This window comes from Columba livia, chromosome 16 (assembly GCF_036013475.1).
Source record: "Columba livia isolate bColLiv1 breed racing homer chromosome 16, bColLiv1.pat.W.v2, whole genome shotgun sequence".
Classification (NCBI taxonomy): Eukaryota; Metazoa; Chordata; class Aves; order Columbiformes; family Columbidae; genus Columba; species Columba livia.
The window spans coordinates 5881528-5899743 of record NC_088617.1 but is presented as its reverse complement, the minus strand read 5'-3'; the positions used below and the strand labels follow the sequence as shown (position 1 = coordinate 5899743).

Sequence of the window (18216 nt, the reverse complement as noted above, 5' to 3'; positions counted from 1 at the left end):
TGTGTGCACAGAAAACACTGCACCCTTTAGAGCAGCGGCAGCAGCAGCAGCAGCGGGGAGAGGAGGGGAGGGACGGAGGAAAAAAAAATCCCTCCCGAAGCCCTTCTGTGCCCGCTGGCCCGAGGCAGCCCCCGGCGGGCCGGCCCTCCCCGGGCGGCGGGGACAGCGGGGCCGGGGGAGCCGCCGCGCCGGGCGCACCCTGCGCGCAGGGCCGGGGCCGCCAAAGTTGCGCGTTTCCCTCCGCGCCGGGGAGCGGAGCGCGCTCGGGACGGGAACAATGGGGCGGCGGGGCAGCCCCGGGCGGCGGCGGGGCGGGGAGGCAGCGGCAGGCAGGGAGCGGGCAGGGAGGGAGGCGGCCGGTGCGCCCCGCGCCGCCGGCCCTGCGGGGCTCCGAACAATGAGGCTCCGGCGGGGGAGTTTCCCGGGACGGCGGCCCGCGGTCAGGCGCGGGGGGTGGGGGGGGGCTGCCCTAATCCGGGCTCTGCCGCTGCCCGCACCCCCCGGGGCACCGGCTGCAGCGGCCGCGCCGGGCGGGCAGCGCCGCGGGACGCCGGGAGCCGCAGCGGGCCGGGCTCGCTCCGCTCCGCTCGGCGGCCGGGCGGGCAGGGTGCGGCGGCGGGGGCGGGGGGTGCCGGCGCCCCCTCCGCGCCGCTCTGCCCTTGACTGCAGACCTGTCCCCGGCCGTGGGGCGGATGGGAAATGCCGGGTGAACGTGATCGGACGGGGCGGGGGGGGGACGGCGGAGCCCGCACTGGGCGGCGGCGCGGCCCCCCCGCGGGGGCAGGTGCACGGCGGCGGACACGGGGCACCGCCGTCCCGACCCCCCCCCGTCCCCCGCGCCGGCAGCGCCCGGGGACGGCGGCCACACCGGATGGGACAGGGACAGGGGGGGAAGAGGGGGCGGCGGAAGGTGCGAGGCTCCGAGCGGGCGTCTCTTCCCATCCGCATCCCGGGCGGGTCGGGGCGGAGGGGGCGCGGCGGGTGCCCCGGCAGTGGCGGGGGCTGCGGGAGCGGCCGGGCCCGGCGTCGCGCCCCGCATGGGGCATGCGCGCTCCCGGCGGCCGGCGGCGCGGCGGGGCTGGGCCGCCCGGTGCTGATGGGACAGGGCCGGCGCGCCGGTGGCGGGGACAGGGGCCCCGGGGGTGCCCGCCCCCGCCCCGGGCAATCACCCCCCCTCCGCCCGCACCCCCGGGGAGGACAGACAAACACGGACAGGCAGGCAGACAGACAGACACAGAGCCCCCGGGGCACGGAGCGCACTAACCGTTCCCGTTTTCACCGGCACATATACCACCACTTGACCCATCTTCGTCGCCTCCCTGGTGCCGTTTCCCAGGCGGAAGCCCTTGGACCGGACCCAGAACTGGAACTTGCCTTTCTCCCCCCCACCGGAGCCGCCGCCGGAGCCGGATCCCCCCTGCAGCACCTCGGCGATGCGCTGGTACTTGCTCCGGGTCACCGTCTTGGTTTTGGCCGAGTCCCCGTAGGTGCGCAGGCACCAGTCCCGGAACTGCCGCCCCAGCTCGCTGTCCCCGGGGCGGCTCCCCCGCAGTAGCAGCGGCGGCTTCGGCATCGCCCGGCCGGCGGCGGCGGCGGCGGCAGCAGCAGCGGTGGCGGCGGGCGCCCGGCCCCGCGCCCTGTCCCGGAGCGGGCGGAGGGGCAGCCGGGGCGGCGCGGCGAGCTCGGCCGGCGCTGGCGCGGCGCGGCCCGGGACGGGCTGCGGGGGCGACGGCAGGGATGGAGCGGGGAGAGGTGGGGCAGGGGGAGCGCCGGGGCTCGGACAGCGACCCGGCGAGCCGGGCGGAGGGAGGCACCGGCGGCGCCAGCAGCAGCAGCAGCCGCTCCTGTCACAGGATCACAGGCGGCTCCGGCTCGTCCCCCTCCCTCCCTCCGCCCGCCCGCCTGCCCGTCCCTGCCTCCTCCGCCCCCCTCCGGCCGCCTCCTCCTCTCAGCGGGATCCCACCTGTTAGAGCGACCGCGCCGCCGCCGCCGCCGGGCCCCCCCCCTCCCCCGGCCGGCCCGCCCCGGGGCCGCTGCTCCCCCCGCCCCGGCCCTCGTGCTCCGCGCCGGCCGCCCACCGCTCCCCGCAGCGCCGCCGATGGGATGCGCTCCCCCGGTTCGACCGCCCCCTCCCGCGCCCCCTCCGCTCCCCGGCCCGTCCGGGCCGGGGAGCGGAGGGGGCGCGGGAGGGGGCGGTCGAACCGGGGGGATGTTGGGGGTCGCGGGTCCAGGTGCTGGTCCCAGACAAAGGGCCGGCGGGGCGCGGGCGCACGTGTGCGGCGGGACGGGCCGGCGGGGGCGGAGGCGGCACCTGCCGAGCCGCCGCAGAGCCGGGGAGGAGCCGCGGGGGCAGCGGGAGCGGTTGGGGTTCGCCACCCGCCGGAACGGCCTGGAACGAGCGGGACGGAGCCGCTATGGCCGGGGATCGCCCCGCAGCGCCTGCCCGGAGCGGCTGCGGCTTGTCCCGCCGGATCGGGAGAGCCGCACCCCGGCCCCGGGGCAGCCCCGGAACGGGAGACAAAGGCCGGACCCCGGCCCCGCTGCCTCGCTCCGCTCCCCCCGCAGCCGCCTCCGCCCGCCGCGCCTGGGCAGGAGCCGGGAGAGCATCTTCCGTGCGCGCCGGGGGGGCTGCGGCCGGGCAGCTGTCCTGCGGCGGGACCCAGCCCAGCCACGGCGGGGCGCGGGGAGGCTGGGCCACGGTCCCGCTCCGGCGGCTCCGAGGGGTCTCTGGTGGTGGGCGGTCACAGCTGGCCCGGGGGGCGGCATGGAGCCGCCCGTCCCAACCGGCAGCTGAGGCTCTGTGCCTCCCCGGCGGTCACACGCGTGTGCCGCGTGTCTGGTGGTGCCACGCGTGTGCTTTCTGTGCGCCTATGCCACATATGTGCCCCATGGCCACCCGACAGTGCCACACGTGTTTTCTTGGTATGTCCCTTAATGCCACATGTGTGCTCCTAGGCTGTCCGTCAGTGCCACGCATGTGCTCTCAGTCTGTCCATCGATGCCATGCGTGTGGTCCCTGTCCATCAGTGCCAGGTGTGTACTCCCGGTCTGCCCCTCAGTGCCCCATGTGCTCTGTGCCCCCCAGCAGTGCCACGGGTGTGCTCCTGGTCTCTCCATGAGTGCCACGCCTGCTCCCTGTCATCAATGCCACACGTGGTTCCAGTCTGTCTGTTGGTGCCATGTGTCTGCTCCTGGCCTGTCCGCTGGTGCCACGCATGTGGTCCCAGTCTGCCCACAAATGCCACGTGTGTACTGCTGCTCTGCCCAGGAGTGCCACATGTGCTTCATGCCCGCCTGGCAGTGCCACGCACCTGCTCTGTGCCCATGGGGGCACATCAGTGGCACATCCTGAGGGCTGTCTGTGTTGCCAGCAGTGGTAGTGCCGGTGTGAGGATGGAGGAGCGGGAACTGGGAGCCTGTAGGAACCTGAAAGAGGAATTTGATGTGTCAGGGAGTTGGCCGAGCCCGGTGCTGGAGGTGCGGGGTGCTGTGGTAGTGCAGCCAGTCAGTGCTCAGGTGGCCATGGTGCCACGTGCCCTTTCCCCAGCAGGGGGGAAAGGGAAGGCATTTCACCTGCCAAAGGGCGGTTTTCTTCATGGCCCCTCACACCGTGCCACCTGCCCTGGGCCTGTCTGACAGACCCCTGAGGTGGGAACTGAATGCTGCAGGAGCTGAGCCGTGGGCCAGCCATGCCAGAGGGGACACGTTGGAAACGGGATGTCCATGGCACGGGAGCATTGAAATTAATTATTGAAATATGCCATTGTAAATCATGTTGACCTTCTGTACCCCACTGGATGTCTGGACACCTCTCGAAAAAATTCCCAGTGTCACCATCCGGTTTGCCCTGGGCCCAACATGACACTGTTGGAGCAGGGCTTGAGGAGCACGCAAGGTCTTCCTGGTTTTCTGCCACATAATACAGGGTGCCTACAGGACCTTCTAGTGCACTGCAGTATTTTTGCTGAGCACTAAAAATAAGATGGACATCCTTTCAAGCCTCAGTCAGCCATGGAAGCACAGCTTTCTCAGGGGAGTGCTGCAAGAAGCCATTGGGGGGATGGAAATGGCAGAAAACATAAGGATATTCTGCACAGCTGGGGCTTGGTGGGCAACATTATCACAAGGACTTTGCAGATGAACTCAGGCTCATCTCTTAGCCTGCTACAGCACAAAGTCTTCCCCTACATCAGCCCACCCATCTGAGGCTGTGGTAGGAGATCTTGTGTCCATTGAACCCAGATATTTTCACATGAACAGCACCAGTTTGGATTTTAACACTGCCAAATCACGATGACCATCAAATGTTAGCTCCATCAGCACAAAGCAGAGTGATGAGCATTATATTAGTGATCAGTTGACACCCCTCCTTGGCATGAGCGACACTTTGCAGAGCAAGGCACCAGCTGAAGGGCCCGGGTCTGTCCCAGCAGAGAGAGGGAGCTAGTGGAGCGGGCCAGGGGGAGCGAGGGGCTGTGCGTGCTGGTCGGTTGGTCACAGGTGCCCTGTCCCTGCTCACAGACAGCGTTTTTGGGGACACATTCCTGGCATGGGGGGAGCCAGTTGCTCCAGCCCCATGGTAGGCATGGCTGGTAGAAGGGAAGGTCTTGATCCGTCTTGTCCCCAGCAATGACACCTCTGTAGAAGATTGCTGGAAACTGCAGCATTTCCAGAGAACATTAGTCTGGCACAGAGGACCTCCTGGGCTGGATGTCTTTGCTTCCTGGTCCTCTGGATGTGGCCGGTGATGTCCCATGAGCCTTCCTTTGACTCGGTCTGTCACCGGTCTGCCGTCTGGTCTGGTCTGGGAAGGGTTGTGGTTAAATCTCTTGTCTGCTCTTTGAGGTGAGTAGTTGAACCTACCTGGTCTTTTGAATGAGAAGGTTTGAGGTCCGCCTAGAAAGCGATACAGAGGGTCACTCTCTGGAAGGTGGGGACAGGAGTTTCCATGGTCAGGAGGGCAAGGCCAGCCAAACTGAGAGCTGGTGTCCTCTGGATGGGGATTTGGGGACTTGCACACAGGCTGAGTGTTCAGATCAGTGGTTTAGGTCCCAATCCAGCACAGATTCAACAAGGGTTTAACTTGCACTGCATGGGCAATCTCATGATATGCCAGATTATAATGCATGATGTTGAAGCCACTCTTGTCCCTAAAGATAGGGGGAAAATTTAAAGAAGTTGAAGTGTTTGGTGGTACTGGACCTCAAACCATCAGTTCTGGATGACAGATCTGGGTGCTGTTCAGCACCGGGTATCTGCTGCATGTTTCTATAGATGAGCATGTGATAACTCCAGGTTCATTGCTATTTATACTATGTAAATAAAATTTGATCTTATTAACTTCCAACAAATATAAAGTAGACGTTAGTTCTCTCTGTACCATTTTTTTCTGGTAAGGGTACCTTAAGATAAGAGAGGTAGGCAGAGGGGAGTGGGGTGAACCGAACCCATCCATGGACGTAGCCTGGTACCTGGCAGCGCAGAGTGAGCCCTGGAGTTCACAGCCATCACTGCTGGGAGTGGGGAATGCAGAGGAATGTCGAGGTTCTTGTGGGATGACTAAGGATCAGTGTCTGGCTCTTGTAGTTCCAGGCGTCCAGAACCGGACAGCCAGTGTCACCTGGTGTCCCTGCTGCTCTAGTCAATGCACAACGGTGAGAAGCCTTAGAAACTATTCATCCCGCTGCTGAAAGACCTGTGGTGGAGGGAGACACATGGTTTCCTGAAGCTGCCTTATCGTCCCATCAAACCAAGGGGACTCAAGCGTCTCACTGGCTGTGTCTGGGACTTCACCTGCCCGAGGCTGGATGGGAGAGCTGGGATCCACCGATACGAGAGCGGGGATCCATCGATGGGAGAGCAGGAATCCACTGATGGGAGAATGGGAATCCACTGATGGGAGAGCAGGGATCCACTGCTGGGAGAGCTGGGATCTACCAGCAGTGGATCAAGGAAAAGGAGCAGGATCCCAGGCTGTGTTGGGAGAGCCATCCCAAGAGAGGCACAGAGAAGTGCGGGGCTCAGGTGAAGCTGCTGCCGGCCTCTCGTTGGCCATACAGAGAGAGTTCAGCCTGAAACAAGTGCAGAGGGAGTTCACTGGAGGGTCGGGAGGAAGGAGAGTGTCCCACGGGGGTGACCCGACCCACTGACCTCAGCAAAGCCAGTGTGGAGAGAAGATGCATTTGTGGACAGTCTGGAGAGACAGCAGGGAGGGACATGGACTGAACCCCACCTTGGCACAAGAACAAGTGGGAATAAACAGGTGATGTATAAATCCATGGTTGGAATGAGGAGATGCCAACCAAGCGTTGGAGCTGTCAGTCACCACAGGAGAGATCTCGGAGGAGAACCAGGGAGAGGATGTGGCTGCTCTGGAGATGGAGCTCGGTTGAGTTATGAGTGACACGGCACAGCAGTGGGGAATGGGCACTGCCTGAGGTCCCTGTCCCCAAAATGAGAAATCAGTTTTAATTTTCCTGTAGTTTTTGCTAACTCTGAACCTAAACAATGAGATTTTTCCAAGTAGAATTATTCTTGACTTTAATGAAAACTTAATTTAGATCCAGGTCAGATAATAAGTCAAAGCGGCTAAGAGTAGTCAGCAAAGAGCATGAATTCCTTTTGGAGCCTATTGGATTTCTGTCCATGTCACAGCACCAAACCATTATTTGGTGTGGCTTTCGCTCAGGAGAGGCCTGGGACTGACACAAGCAGAAGAGCCGGAGTTACAGATTCAATGGGGATTTGTGGAAATAACAGACACTTTTGCCACCTTCTCATTCTGTCTCCAGCGTGGCTTCAGGGGGCTGCAACTCAAACCACGGGAAGGCTCCGTTGCTGTGCAGAGACCTGGGTGCTGCGGTGGGACTGGAATGCCCCACGGTACCGGGGCTGGGGAGAGCTGCGGGTCAGGGCTGAGCGTGGGGACAGCTGGTGGCACCTGCCCACATCCTCTGGGACTGCACGTGATGCCACATCTCCCTCAGTTCCAAGATCAGAAAATTTACCCTTCTCTGCTTTTTTTTCCTTCAGGAGAAAGAAGAAAAACCCCGAACAGGAGACCCCAGGTTTGCAGGCTGGGCTGTGTGACGTGGGACAAGCTGTCACCAAGGCAGAGGAGACGGGATGTGCTCTGCAAGCTGGAGCTCTGGTTATGTGTGTGGCAGAGGACAAGGAGGGAAGTAATGTGAACCAAAAATAGTCTGACAGTTTGGGAAGTGAAACTGTGTTCCTGTGACCGCTCACTTGTGTGTGTGCTGGGCAGTGAGTTGTCTTGCTCCCCAGCCCAGAGCAGTGGGTTATCTCCCTTCCCCCAGGTGTGACACATCCCTGCAGCACATCTGCTGGGGCTGTAGCCCCCTTATCCCACTGTCCCCCTTATCCCACTCTTCCCCCATCCCATCGAGCTCCTTTGAAACCCTTGCTACAGTTGTGCTCCAGCAGCATCTGCAGCTGCAAACATCTGGACAGGGCTTTCCTGTGAGCCCGTTTATGCTGCTCAGAGGTTGGGGAAATGCTCTGGGCTCTGAGGAATCCCCGCTGCCCCTGCAACACCTCTGGGCACAGCTGGCTCAGGAGGGGAGAGCGGGTCCTGACCAGGGCGGGCAGATCCCTTCCTTTCAGAAGGGAACTGGGAGGTGACGTCTGACCTTTAGCTTAAAACATTTAAATGCAAGTGCCCAAAGGCTGGCTGGTGGGGAAGGGCAAAGGCAGCAGAGCCCCCGTGCCTGGGGAGGGCTGTCTGTGCACTGGGACAGCCAGGACAAACTGGATTAAATTTTTGGTGTGCTGGTAGGCACGAGGGCCCTTGTGACCGTATTTTGGGTGGGATTTAGTGGACTCAGGCTGAATCCTGGAAACCCATGCAGCAGTGGGATAATGAAATATCGCCTGGTTTTCAGGCTGGCCATATCCCACCTCCTAATACTCCAAATGCTTTGACACAGCTGTTAATCAGCAGTAGATGCCCATCCCTGTGGCTCATCCGTCCCTGTCCCTGCCCGGCTGTGTGCCCAGTGTGCTCTGTGCTGCGGGTGCTGCCCACAGAGATCCTGCTGCTCGTGGCCTCCCTGGGCAGGTTCCCCATGCCATGGGTCTCCAAGGGCTCGTTACCAGCAGAGCCGCAGTCTCCCTGCAGCATCACCCTGGGAGGTGCTGAGCACCAGCGGGCTCGTTACCCGTAACAGGCCGAGATGTCTGCGGGACACTGCTGCTGTCGTTCAGCTCGTGTGTCGACAGCAGCTGAGCGAGCACTGGGGCGATTTCTGTTGATTTTATTTGCGAGATCTGTGGTTGTTTTTTTGCCCAATTTCCTAGAATTTCCCTAGTGATGCTGAAGTCTGGTCTGGTCCCAGAATAAGGCAGATTCTGTGTCGTCCTGGGGCTGAACGGGTTAATTTTTGTGCTTCTCTCCCCAGCTCGCTGTGGACTCTGGCTGGGACAGAACATCTGTCTGTTGCTATGGCTGCGGTACACTTGAAGGGGATGACTGGATAATTATTGCAAACATCCATCCTGCCTGATGTGCTCCCCGACCCTCCCTGCCCAAACGCTGGGAGAGCAGCGGCGGTTCGGGGCACAACTTCAGTCACAGGGATCCCACCTGGGGATGGTGCGTTGGCAACACCTTTTCATTTGCATAATTAATGAGGCCGAGGCTGCAGGGCTCCTGGGAAATCCAACGCAGAGCAGCAGCGATGAAATGGCACGAAGGGCTCCAGCCTTCTCCCTGGCTCGTTAGAGCTCTGCTCACTGATAACACCCCGCCTTGGCGCTACAGGGGAGTTGTTCTCCCGTTAATTTACCACCCACTTCTATCTGAACAGCTTGCTCTGGGCCCAATCCTGCAATACCTCCTGCCAGGCGCAGGCCCCAGACCTGTCTGCGGATGAGCAGGATGTGGCTGGTGCAACGCTGGGGCATCCCGGTGTGCAAACCCCGTCACCTGCAGGGCCATCACAAGGTCATGGCATGGACCCAGGGCTTTCCCAGCTTCTCGCCCCCAGGTCGGCTGCTGCCGGCAGCGCTGCCAGAACTCCTGCCTGTGCTGCTGCCACCTGCACCTCGGTGCCTCGCTGGATCGAGCTGTGCAGGCTGCTCGCCCCTCCAGCGCCCGGGTACCATCCTGTGTGTGCAGCCGCGGTGCCAGCGCCGTGACCGGCCGGTACAACCTCAGGTAGGGGCACTGCTGGGGAAAGTTGGGCGGCTGCTCCAAAGGGTGACGCTCCCCGCAGCCTTGGCCTCACCTTGCAGCTGCACGTGTTTCCCCAGCAGTGCCCATCTCTGGGGACACAGTGTGTGCTCACCCCGTACCTCCTGCAGCTCCTTCCTCTGCTTGCAGGAGTCAGCCTGTGCCACCCGGCCTGTGCCACCCGGCCTGTGCCACCACCGCCTGTGGCACCTCTGTCTGCCCACAGCAGCCACAGCCCCTTTGTTCCCAGTGTTGCTGCTCTTCCTTTGCCAGCTGGTGTTGAACCCTGCCCTGGATGTAACCCTGGGGGTGTTCAAAAATCCAGATCCAGCCCTGCATGCATGCTGTGGGTTATCCTTGTTTCAACCAATGCCCACCTCTAAAAAGAGAAAAAAATAATGCAGAAGTTCCCCTTCTGACCAGACACTGCTGTACTCTGCTTAACTATGAATATCAATGCATCAATTGTACATTTTTTCTGTTTATCAACACATAGGTTAAGAAATCCAAGTGGAGCTGTGACCACGATGAGCACAGACCTCTGCATCGCTGGAAGGACCCTCTGCTGGGGCAGAAGCCCAGGTAAGCTGTGCAGGACAAGGCTGCCCCTCACTTTTCCTGTTATCTGTAACACTAGCAATAAATAAGATTTTCATACAGCACATCTACAGAGCACCCCACAAGTGCTGGTGGGAGCAGAGCGGTCCCAAGCCTGTGCTGGAGGTGGGTGGCAGGTGGGGGCTGGGCTGGGTGATGGGACTGTCCGGCAGACACAGCTGGCTCTTTAAATGAGGAAGGAGGATGGCACAGAGACCTGAGAGCTGTGGGCTGTTCCCAGGTCCTGTTTGATCCTTATCATCCCTACATTTTTGTGTATGATTCAATAAACTCCTTTGCTTGCACAACTGACTTGATCTCATGGCATGACTCAGGTGCAAATGATCTATTCACATATCACTAGTGATAGAGTTGAGCCCCATGGCTACAAAACCTTCAAGAGATCTTCATTTTTATTTGGTCGGCCTGGAGGGCAGAGCCAAGGCTTCTCTCTCCCTGGGGCGCTGCAAAGGGGCCCCCAGGCTGGTGTCTGCTGGAGTCTGGGGGTTCCTGGAGCCCCTTTTCCCTCAGGAGCTCATCACATCCAGCCCCCAAGGAAGCTCTGGGACTCACCTGAGGTGAGCTGGGTGCTCGAGGGGTGCGCATCTGTTCCATGGATCTGGCTGTGGGGAACTGTGGGTGCTTAGCACCTCTGAAAGCCCAGCCCTTGGGGTGCCCAGCCTGCTGGGAGGTATCTGGCTTCTGGGTGCCTGTGTTTGGAGGTGACTTGCCTGAAAACACATGGAGTGTCCATGAGCTCCAGGTCTTTGGGTACGTGTCCAGGCAGGATTGCTGTAGCAGGCAGAAATACAAGGCCACTTTCTGCTCACAGGAGGGTCCCATGTCTGCGGTGTCCTGGAGCTGTGGGGAAGCTTCTCCTCTGGCCCCAGGTCTGCGGGGACTCCAGGGGACATACTGTCTGCAGCTCCCACTCCGCTGTGTAACTCTGGGGGAAGGGTAGGAGGACACGTGCTGTCCTGTGGCAGGGTGCACGGTGTCACCTCCAGCCAGTGCTCCAGTGCTGGTCCAGCGGTGACTCCCATGTCCCTAGCCCAGCCCTTATGGGAAGAAGGGCTCTTGGGGACAGCTTTGGTTTCCTTGCTCCCCAGGTCTGCAGGCAGGGAGGGGGCGAGTGAGTCACTGCAAAGCCACGGCTGAAATGCGGAGCCATGCCTGGCAGCCTGGGGAGCAGGGCAGCAGGAGCGGGTGCAGTGCTCCCCAAGGCTGGGAGCTCTAGGTGGGGGCTGGTGTGGGGAGGCAGCCTCGCCATCTCCCTACCTCCTGGGCTTGTCCCATTTCCAGCGTGTCTTGGCACCATATGGCGCTTGCTTTATTTGTTCTGCTGTGACTTGGGAAGGAGGGCAGTGTCTCATTGTCTGGCAGAGGAGGTGGGACGCAGGCACAGGAACATGCCCGTGTCCCGCGGGATCGCCGCCTGCGCCAGGCGCTCTGCACCTCGCTGCTCGGTGTCCTCGGCCCTGCGCAGCCCCTTGCTCCGGGGGGGCTTCCCCGGGGAGCCGCTGCCGGGGATTCACCCACGCGCGTGGTCCCGGCGCAGAACCCGCACGGCGTGTGCGGGAGCGTCCCGATGCGGGGCACGACCGACCCGCCACGGGGCTCTGCCTGGTGGGAGGAGAACGTGGCAGCGCCGTGACTGACTCATCAGAGCACAGGCAGCAATTCTGCGACAGCGATGCCGGGCTTGCCCAGCACCAAAAAGTGACAGCACGCTCCACCCACCCGGGCTTGCGGGGAGCAGCAGCCTTGTCCGCATGCCCGCTGTCTCGGGGAGCCGCTATCCCGCGCGCATCTCCGCGTCCTGCTCTACGGCATCCCAAATCTCAGCCCACAGCCTCTCCTGCCGCCCCCGCGCTCCCTCCGGCCCTGCCTTTCCCTTCCCTTCCCTTCCCTTCCCTGTGCTGCTCAGGGCTCAGCTCGCCCCCACCGAGCTGAAGCGATGGGGGGAGGAAGGCTGCCTGGGAGGCTCAGAGGCCCAGCACTGCCAGATTTGCATATTTTTTACTGGCCCCTAAACAAGACATTTCTCAGGGGAAGTGAATGCATCGTCTTCCGTCCCCGAGGATGCTGCGTGCTGGGACAGCGGCTGCCGCTGCTGGAGGGGCCGCGGTGCCGGCCCCCCCGCGGGCTCCCCGCAGGCACGGCCCCGGTCTGCGCACCCGCGGGAAAAGCTTTTTTTCTTGGTGGTTTCAAAATTTACGGGCTTTAATTCTACTGACCTGGGACCAGGTCCCGTCCCTCTTCGCTTGCAGCGGGAGTCCTGGAGGTGCCCAGGCTGCAGCCGCCTGCACAAACCTGCACGTTTTTATTTTTTTCACTAGAATTTCCAGCATGTCCCTCCTCTCGTGTATAATTTAGTCGCATGAAAAGAAGCCGTGCGAGGAAGAGAGAGGATGGGGAAACTTGCAAAGTCAGCCATGGAGAGGGAATCTGTGTCAGAAAGCATTACAAAGGGAGCTGGGGGATTGGCTCCAGTTGCTTCCAGTTGCTGTTTGTTTGTGCCAACCCCTTAGGAGATTGCCCAGCGCAACGCGCCGCTCGCTCTCTCCCTGCGTCCCTCTCTCTCCTTTTATTGCACTGCAGACTCCGGCTGGGACAGCCCATCGCTGTTGCTATGGCTGCACTATGCGGGGAGGGCTCGGACGGAGCATCCCCGCCGGGGAGCGTCTCCCTCCCGGGCTCCCGGGACCGGCGGAGCCCCGCGCCGCCCGGGAACCGCTCCGGCTCCTGTCCGGCAAAAGCTGCAGAGTGGATTTTATACCCGTGAGATTAGCCAGGGCTGCGCAGGCCACTGCCAGCGCCCGCAGCAGCAGCAGCAGCAGCAGGAGGAGGAGGAGGAGAGCAGGGCAGCTCGGGCTGGGCGGCAGCCAGCGGCTCCGGGGAGGGCCGGGAGGGGCGGCGGGCAGGTAGGGCGGGCAGCGCCGGGAGCGGCGGCGGGAGGTGCCCGGGAGGAGTCGGGGGGGCCGGTGCTGCCGCCCGTCCCCGGGGAGCGGGGGGGCCCCGGCGGAGCGCAGCGCAGCTGATCCCGGCCGCGGCTCGCAGCTGATCCGCCGCCCGCCCACCCCGCCAGCTGCCGCAGCGGGGGCAGCTGGGGCCGGCGTGGAGCCGTGGTCCCGTGTGTCCCCGGTCCCGCGTGTCCGCGCCGGCACCGCGCACCGCGGCCCGGCCGAGCGCGGTGGCCCCGGGACGCGGGGCGGGGGGGCCGGGGACGAGCGTGTCCCCGCCGCGGGGAGGGAAGAAGGGGCAGCGTGGCGGGTGTGTGGCCGCGCACGGGCAGGACGGGGACCCTGGAGCTCCGGGCTGGCGGGAAGCGCTCGGTCCGTGCTCGGTGCCGGGGGGGCGGGAGCGAGGGCGGGCGGCACCGGCCGCCTCCTCCCCGCAGCCGGGACCGGGAGCGCCGCAGCGCGGGGCCGGAGCCCAGCGGGGAGCGGCGGGGGGGCGGGACGGGGGCGGCTCCTCCCCGGCGGGGGCGCCGGGGAGGGGGTGAGAGGGGAGCCCTGCTCGGCAGGCAGCTGCCCACAGCTCTGCCAGCTGCACGGTTCCGGGGCCGCTGCTTTGCCAGGCTGTGCCTGTCTGCAAAGGCTCTGCTCGGCTGCGAGCTCTCTGTGGAGCAAGGCTGCACCTCCCGTACCGGCCCTGCTGCAGGAGGGGCTGGGGAGAAGCTCCAGGCTGCAGGGACGGTTCATCTCCTGAGCTGTGACACCAGGAGGGAGGGCGGCAGCAGCAGACCAAGCCCTGTCCCATGGAGACTCTGTACACCCCAGCTCTTGCCGTGGGAGTCATCCACACCGCACACCCACGGCTGCCGGGCTATGACATGCCCTGCTGGGGCTGCTGAACTGTGGCACTTGCCCTGCCATGGGGACCCTGTGCCCACCGAGTCCTCCTCTGCGTCTGCACCCAGGGATACGTGGGTAATGGGTCTGCCAGGGCCAGCAGCTGGGCCGGGGGCAGCGTGCAGCTCCTGCACGCCCCAGGGCTCAGCTCACCCGCTGCGCTGGATGGGGTCAAGGCAACACTGGGACCATCACTTGCACTGGGCCCCGGCAGCCCCGCCGTGCCAGAGCGAATGTCACGGCCTCAGCGGTGCCACTGGGCCCCAGTGCTCCCGGCTGCCTGGCAGCACCCGCTGTGCAGGCACAGGGCCTCCCGCACTCCTGATTACCATCTTGTTTGGAGCGGCTGCAGCGGCTGTAATTTGATGCTCTCAAAGTTGGTGTTTACAAGGGACAAGGCAGCCATCAGAGGGCTCTTCTTGTTCTCTCCTCTCTCTGCGGCGTGGGGCTGCTCCATGTGCCAAGCAGTGCCCGGGTTACACTGAGCATCTTTCAGAAACACCTTATGGGATCAGCATCTCTGGAGCTGCCACGCTGCCTGGGCAGTGGGGTTGGGGACTCCACACCAGGGTGTTTGGTGGGGCAGTGGGTGCAGACCCTCCAGCACAGTCGGCTGCTTGGGGCCAGCCCGCTCTCAGTGCCTGCAGCAGCCATGTGCAGTCGGGCAGGAGGTGCAGGGAGGCAGCGAACTGGCAGCCCCAGGGGACTCATCAGCTCCCTGTTGACAAATCCTGTCACTCGCGAGCAAGCGGAGCGGGACGGAGCTCGGCACAAGGCTTCCCAGCGCCGCTCTGGCCCCATGACCACCGTGTCCTTGCTGGGACGCACCAGCGTAGAGGTTGCTGCTTGGACCCCACAAGGTCCTCATCTCCCCAGGCGGTGGGTGGGCTCTGAACTGCCCCCCACCAGAGCCCCAGCACCCCCAGGCTGCCCACAGCCCCACCCCACAGGGCTCATCTACAGAGCTGGAGAAGGTGCCACTGGCATCTGTGCCTTCATGTTTTCACCAGGGCTGAAAAGCACACCAGTCACCACGCTCAAACCCCGGTTCCTGTGCGGGTGCCCCAGTGAGGTCTGGGGACTTTGGCACCGCTCCTGCAGCTCAGCGTGACATGGGCTGTGCCTGCCGAACAGATGGCAGCAGCGCAGCCAGCGCTGCCGCAGCCGGTTTGGTGGCAGGGGGTACCTGCTGCCCTCTGGCCGGGCTGTCACGCCGGGAGCGGGGAGCTGTGCCCCAGCCCTCCCGAGGGGCCCTGGGGAGGGTTGTTTGCAGAATGGCAGCTACAAGGGCAGACTCTGCTCCAGGCAGCTCTGGGGTAGCAGCGCAGGGATCAGCAGCAATAAAAGCTCTGTGAGCCCTTTGTGCTGTGCCGTGTTTAGGCAATGCTGTCTATCACAGGGCAGCAGATCCTCCATTTGGTGTGGTTGGGTTTTTTTTGTGTGCCCCTGGCTCATGGGAGCCCTGCTGGGAGGGAAGTGATAGACAAAAGCCAAACCAGCTGCAGGAGGGAGAAACATTTCTGGGTGAGCCCTTGGGTGGGAGGGATTGGGAACTCCTGGAAGCTGGGCTGGGGCAGGCTGGAAAGCAGGCTGGAAACCGGGCACCTCATGGCAGGAACCTCCTTGGGAGGGGATGCGGCTGGAGCTGGAGGCAGAGCAGGAGCACACAGCAGGCAGGGAGGCCATGGTGAGTGAGCCGCAGTTATTCACAGCACTGTTATTACAGCCACCCGTTTCTGACACCCTCGGTGAGGTGGGAGCAGGATGTGCTCCAAGAAAATGTGATTGCTGGGTCCTGCCACTTGGCCTGGTGCTCACTGTGCGGTGCAGATGGAGCTGGCAGCACCTCGGCCATGCTGCCTGGAGGGTGATGAGGTGGCAGAGGGGAAGGCAGGACTCGTCCTCTGCGGGAGGGGCTGGGCAGGGGGACAGAGCTGACGCCAGGAGGGATGGTGATGGGGAGAGGAGCGGCAGCCCCTGGGCTGGCTGCAGTCTCTGACCTCCCTGCTGCAGCCCTGCCCCAGCCAGGAGGGCTTTTTCCTCCTTCCCCGGGGTGCAAGGAGCAACGGGCTTGTCACCTGCAAGGGACAGACATGCCACACACAAGCTGCTCCTGTTGGTGCTGCTGTGCTTGGATCCATGCGTCCAGCAACCCTCCAAGTCCTGTGCGGTGTCTGGGCTTGGCCTGGCTTTTCCCTCTGATCTTTCTGCTTCTGGCTGTAAGGTTGGTTTCTAGGCAGAGCCTTAAAAATGACATGCATACAAGTACTAAAAAAAGCATAATTTTATTCAATAACTGCATTGTGTGCTCAGAATTCACTTATATGTGAGATGGATCAAGTAGAAAAGCTGGTGAGAAGGCGTGTGCTCCCCCTCTCTGTAACCTGCTCCATCAGCTCTGCCCGCAGCTGGGGTGGGGGCGGCTCTGGCTCCAGCCCTGTGGCCTCATGTCCCTTGTGTCCCTCCCAGGCAGCAGGACCTCGGCTGCGCCAGCCTGTGGGGCTGTGCCTGACCCCAGGTGTCCCTGGCTCTGCACTGAGGATGGCGGTGAAGGGTCCAGCATCCGCAGGCATCCAGCCACCCCCTCGTCCCGTGTTCTGTCCTTGCTACACCCTCAGCTCCAGCCTTGCAGGGGCCACTTGCAGACGGGGCCCTGGGCACCCCTCAGTGTCCCACACACCCCACTTTTGTGTGTGTGTATGTATGTATATGTATATATATATATATATATGTATATTTACAGCCAGTTCCTCAGTAGTGGAAACTAAAAATACCCACCTGGCTGGGTAACCAGCTGCTGTGAGGTGGCCTCCAGCAAGGCTATGTTTCTCCCTATTATTGTTTTTAACCTGCTCTTAGCAAAGCCAACCCAAATGATGAGCCACCCCGATGTGGCACATCGTGGGGTGCTTGGGGTGGGACAGGACCCGCTCAGGCACCATCTCCAGGCGATAGCATGAAATAAGGACAGTTGGTTTTCATTTTTATTGCATTTTGAATAAATGTGGACCGCGAATAGGGGGTGTGCTGCCGTGACACGGCTCCAGCCCCCAGCCCAGGGGCTGCGCTGGGGGCGGTGGGGCAGGACCGGGTGCTCCCGGGGCCCAGGCTGGGAAAGCACTTGTGGGGGCTGTGGGGGAGATGGTGCTGTTGTCTGCCGGGGGGAGGGATTGGGGGACGGGGGGCGGACTGGGGAGGGGTGGAGGGAGAAGGATGCTCGGAGGGAAGGGGGCGGCCGGTGGAGGGGGGGCAGGGATGCCCGGGGGATGCAGGGAGGGATCGGAGGGCGGGAAGGGGAGGGGAGGGATGCGGGAGCGATGCCCGGAGGATGGAGGGCGCAGGGCGGGGAGCCCGGGGGGTGGGAACGGGATGGGGGCGGGGGTGCTGCGGAGCTGCGCGGTGCTCTGGCGCCCTCTGCTGGTCCGCGCTGCGCACCGCGGCGGGGGTGCGGGGGCAGCGCCCGGTCACCGCGCTGCCGTGAGTTTGCGGGGGCTCAGCAGCGATGTGAGGCGTAGAGGAAAATGAGGGTCCTGCCGGGGGACCTCCGCCCCCAAACCCTGCCCCGCGGGGCTCCGGAGCCGGAAAGATGGAGCTGCCCCAGCTGGTGGTGCCCGGGGAGCGCTGTCTGCACCCCCCACCCGCAGTAGGGACAGCCCCGAGCCCCAGGGACAGTGGCTCTCGCCAGCCCCGGGATGCTGTGGAGCAGGAGCCCATCAAGGAAAGGGCCGTTGACCTTGCTTGCAGGCCCCACACTGTCACGGAGACACAGGCAGTGCTGTGGTGCCTGCGGGGAGCAGAGCTTGCAGCCGCCTCAGCCAAGCAGCCTCCTGCATGCAGGGTCCCGCTGGTTGTTCACCATCCCATCCCGCTGCGAAACAAAGCTCGGGGAAGGACTTTGGCTCAGCTGCTGATGGGGTCATGCACAGCCCTTCCTTGGGCTGCAGCCCCGAAACCCGACCTGAGAGCACCATGTGCAGGGGTTGGTGCCGCCTCAGGCTCAGCGCTGCTGTTGGGGATGGGGACAATGCTCGGGGCGGGGGGATGCTGAGGCACAGGACCCAGCATGGGGATGGCACAGGGGCTCCTTCGCCTGGTGTTTCACAGCAGCTGATCGCTATTGGGACTTATTAAGAGCACGCACTCAAACAAAGATATTCCCCAGTTCTGCGAGGTGCATCAGCAGCACAAGGGTTAACCCTGCTTTCCCTCTTGTGCCATGGCGAACTCGGTGGTGTGGTCGGGGATAACCTCGTTAGCGGCTGTGCTGCCGCAGCGATGCCCCTGGGACAGAGCAGCCCTATAAAATGGAGCTGTGTGGAAATGGGAGCTGAGCCGTCTCAACTGGCAGGATGATCCCACTGCCACGCGGGAGCCTGCGGCCCCTCGGGGGGTCACAGAGGGGAGCAGCAGGACCAGGCTGTGGGGACAGGGTGGGTTCGTCACAGCAGTCTCAGGTGCCACTACCCAAGCTGTGCCCGGAAGGGAAGCAGTTGCAATAGGGTGCAGTGAGAGGCCAGCTCAGCCTGGCCCCCAGCTTGAGGGGCTCCTCTCTGGGCTGGGCTCTGAAACGGCGCC

The 18216-nt window shown here is 63.1% G+C and overlaps 1 protein-coding gene and 1 long non-coding RNA gene across 2 annotated transcripts in view; one reads left to right on the top strand and one right to left on the bottom strand.

Annotated features, from left to right (window-relative positions):
* Window positions 1-2021, bottom strand: part of NOL4L (nucleolar protein 4 like) — a 61788-nt gene extending 59767 nt beyond the window's left edge. Inside the window, exon 1 of the mRNA XM_065032100.1 lies at window positions 1265-2021. Coding sequence (XP_064888172.1) covers window positions 1265-1573 — 309 coding nt within the window. The 5' untranslated portion in view covers window positions 1574-2021. The remainder of the gene's footprint in view (window positions 1-1264) is intronic.
* LOC110355917 (uncharacterized) lies at window positions 1309-10151 on the top strand. Its single transcript, XR_010466566.1, has 3 exons — window positions 1309-1441; window positions 7033-9175; window positions 9687-10151. It is a non-coding gene; the product is annotated as an uncharacterized LOC110355917 (long non-coding RNA).
* The last annotated feature ends 8065 nt before the right edge of the window (window positions 10152-18216 follow it).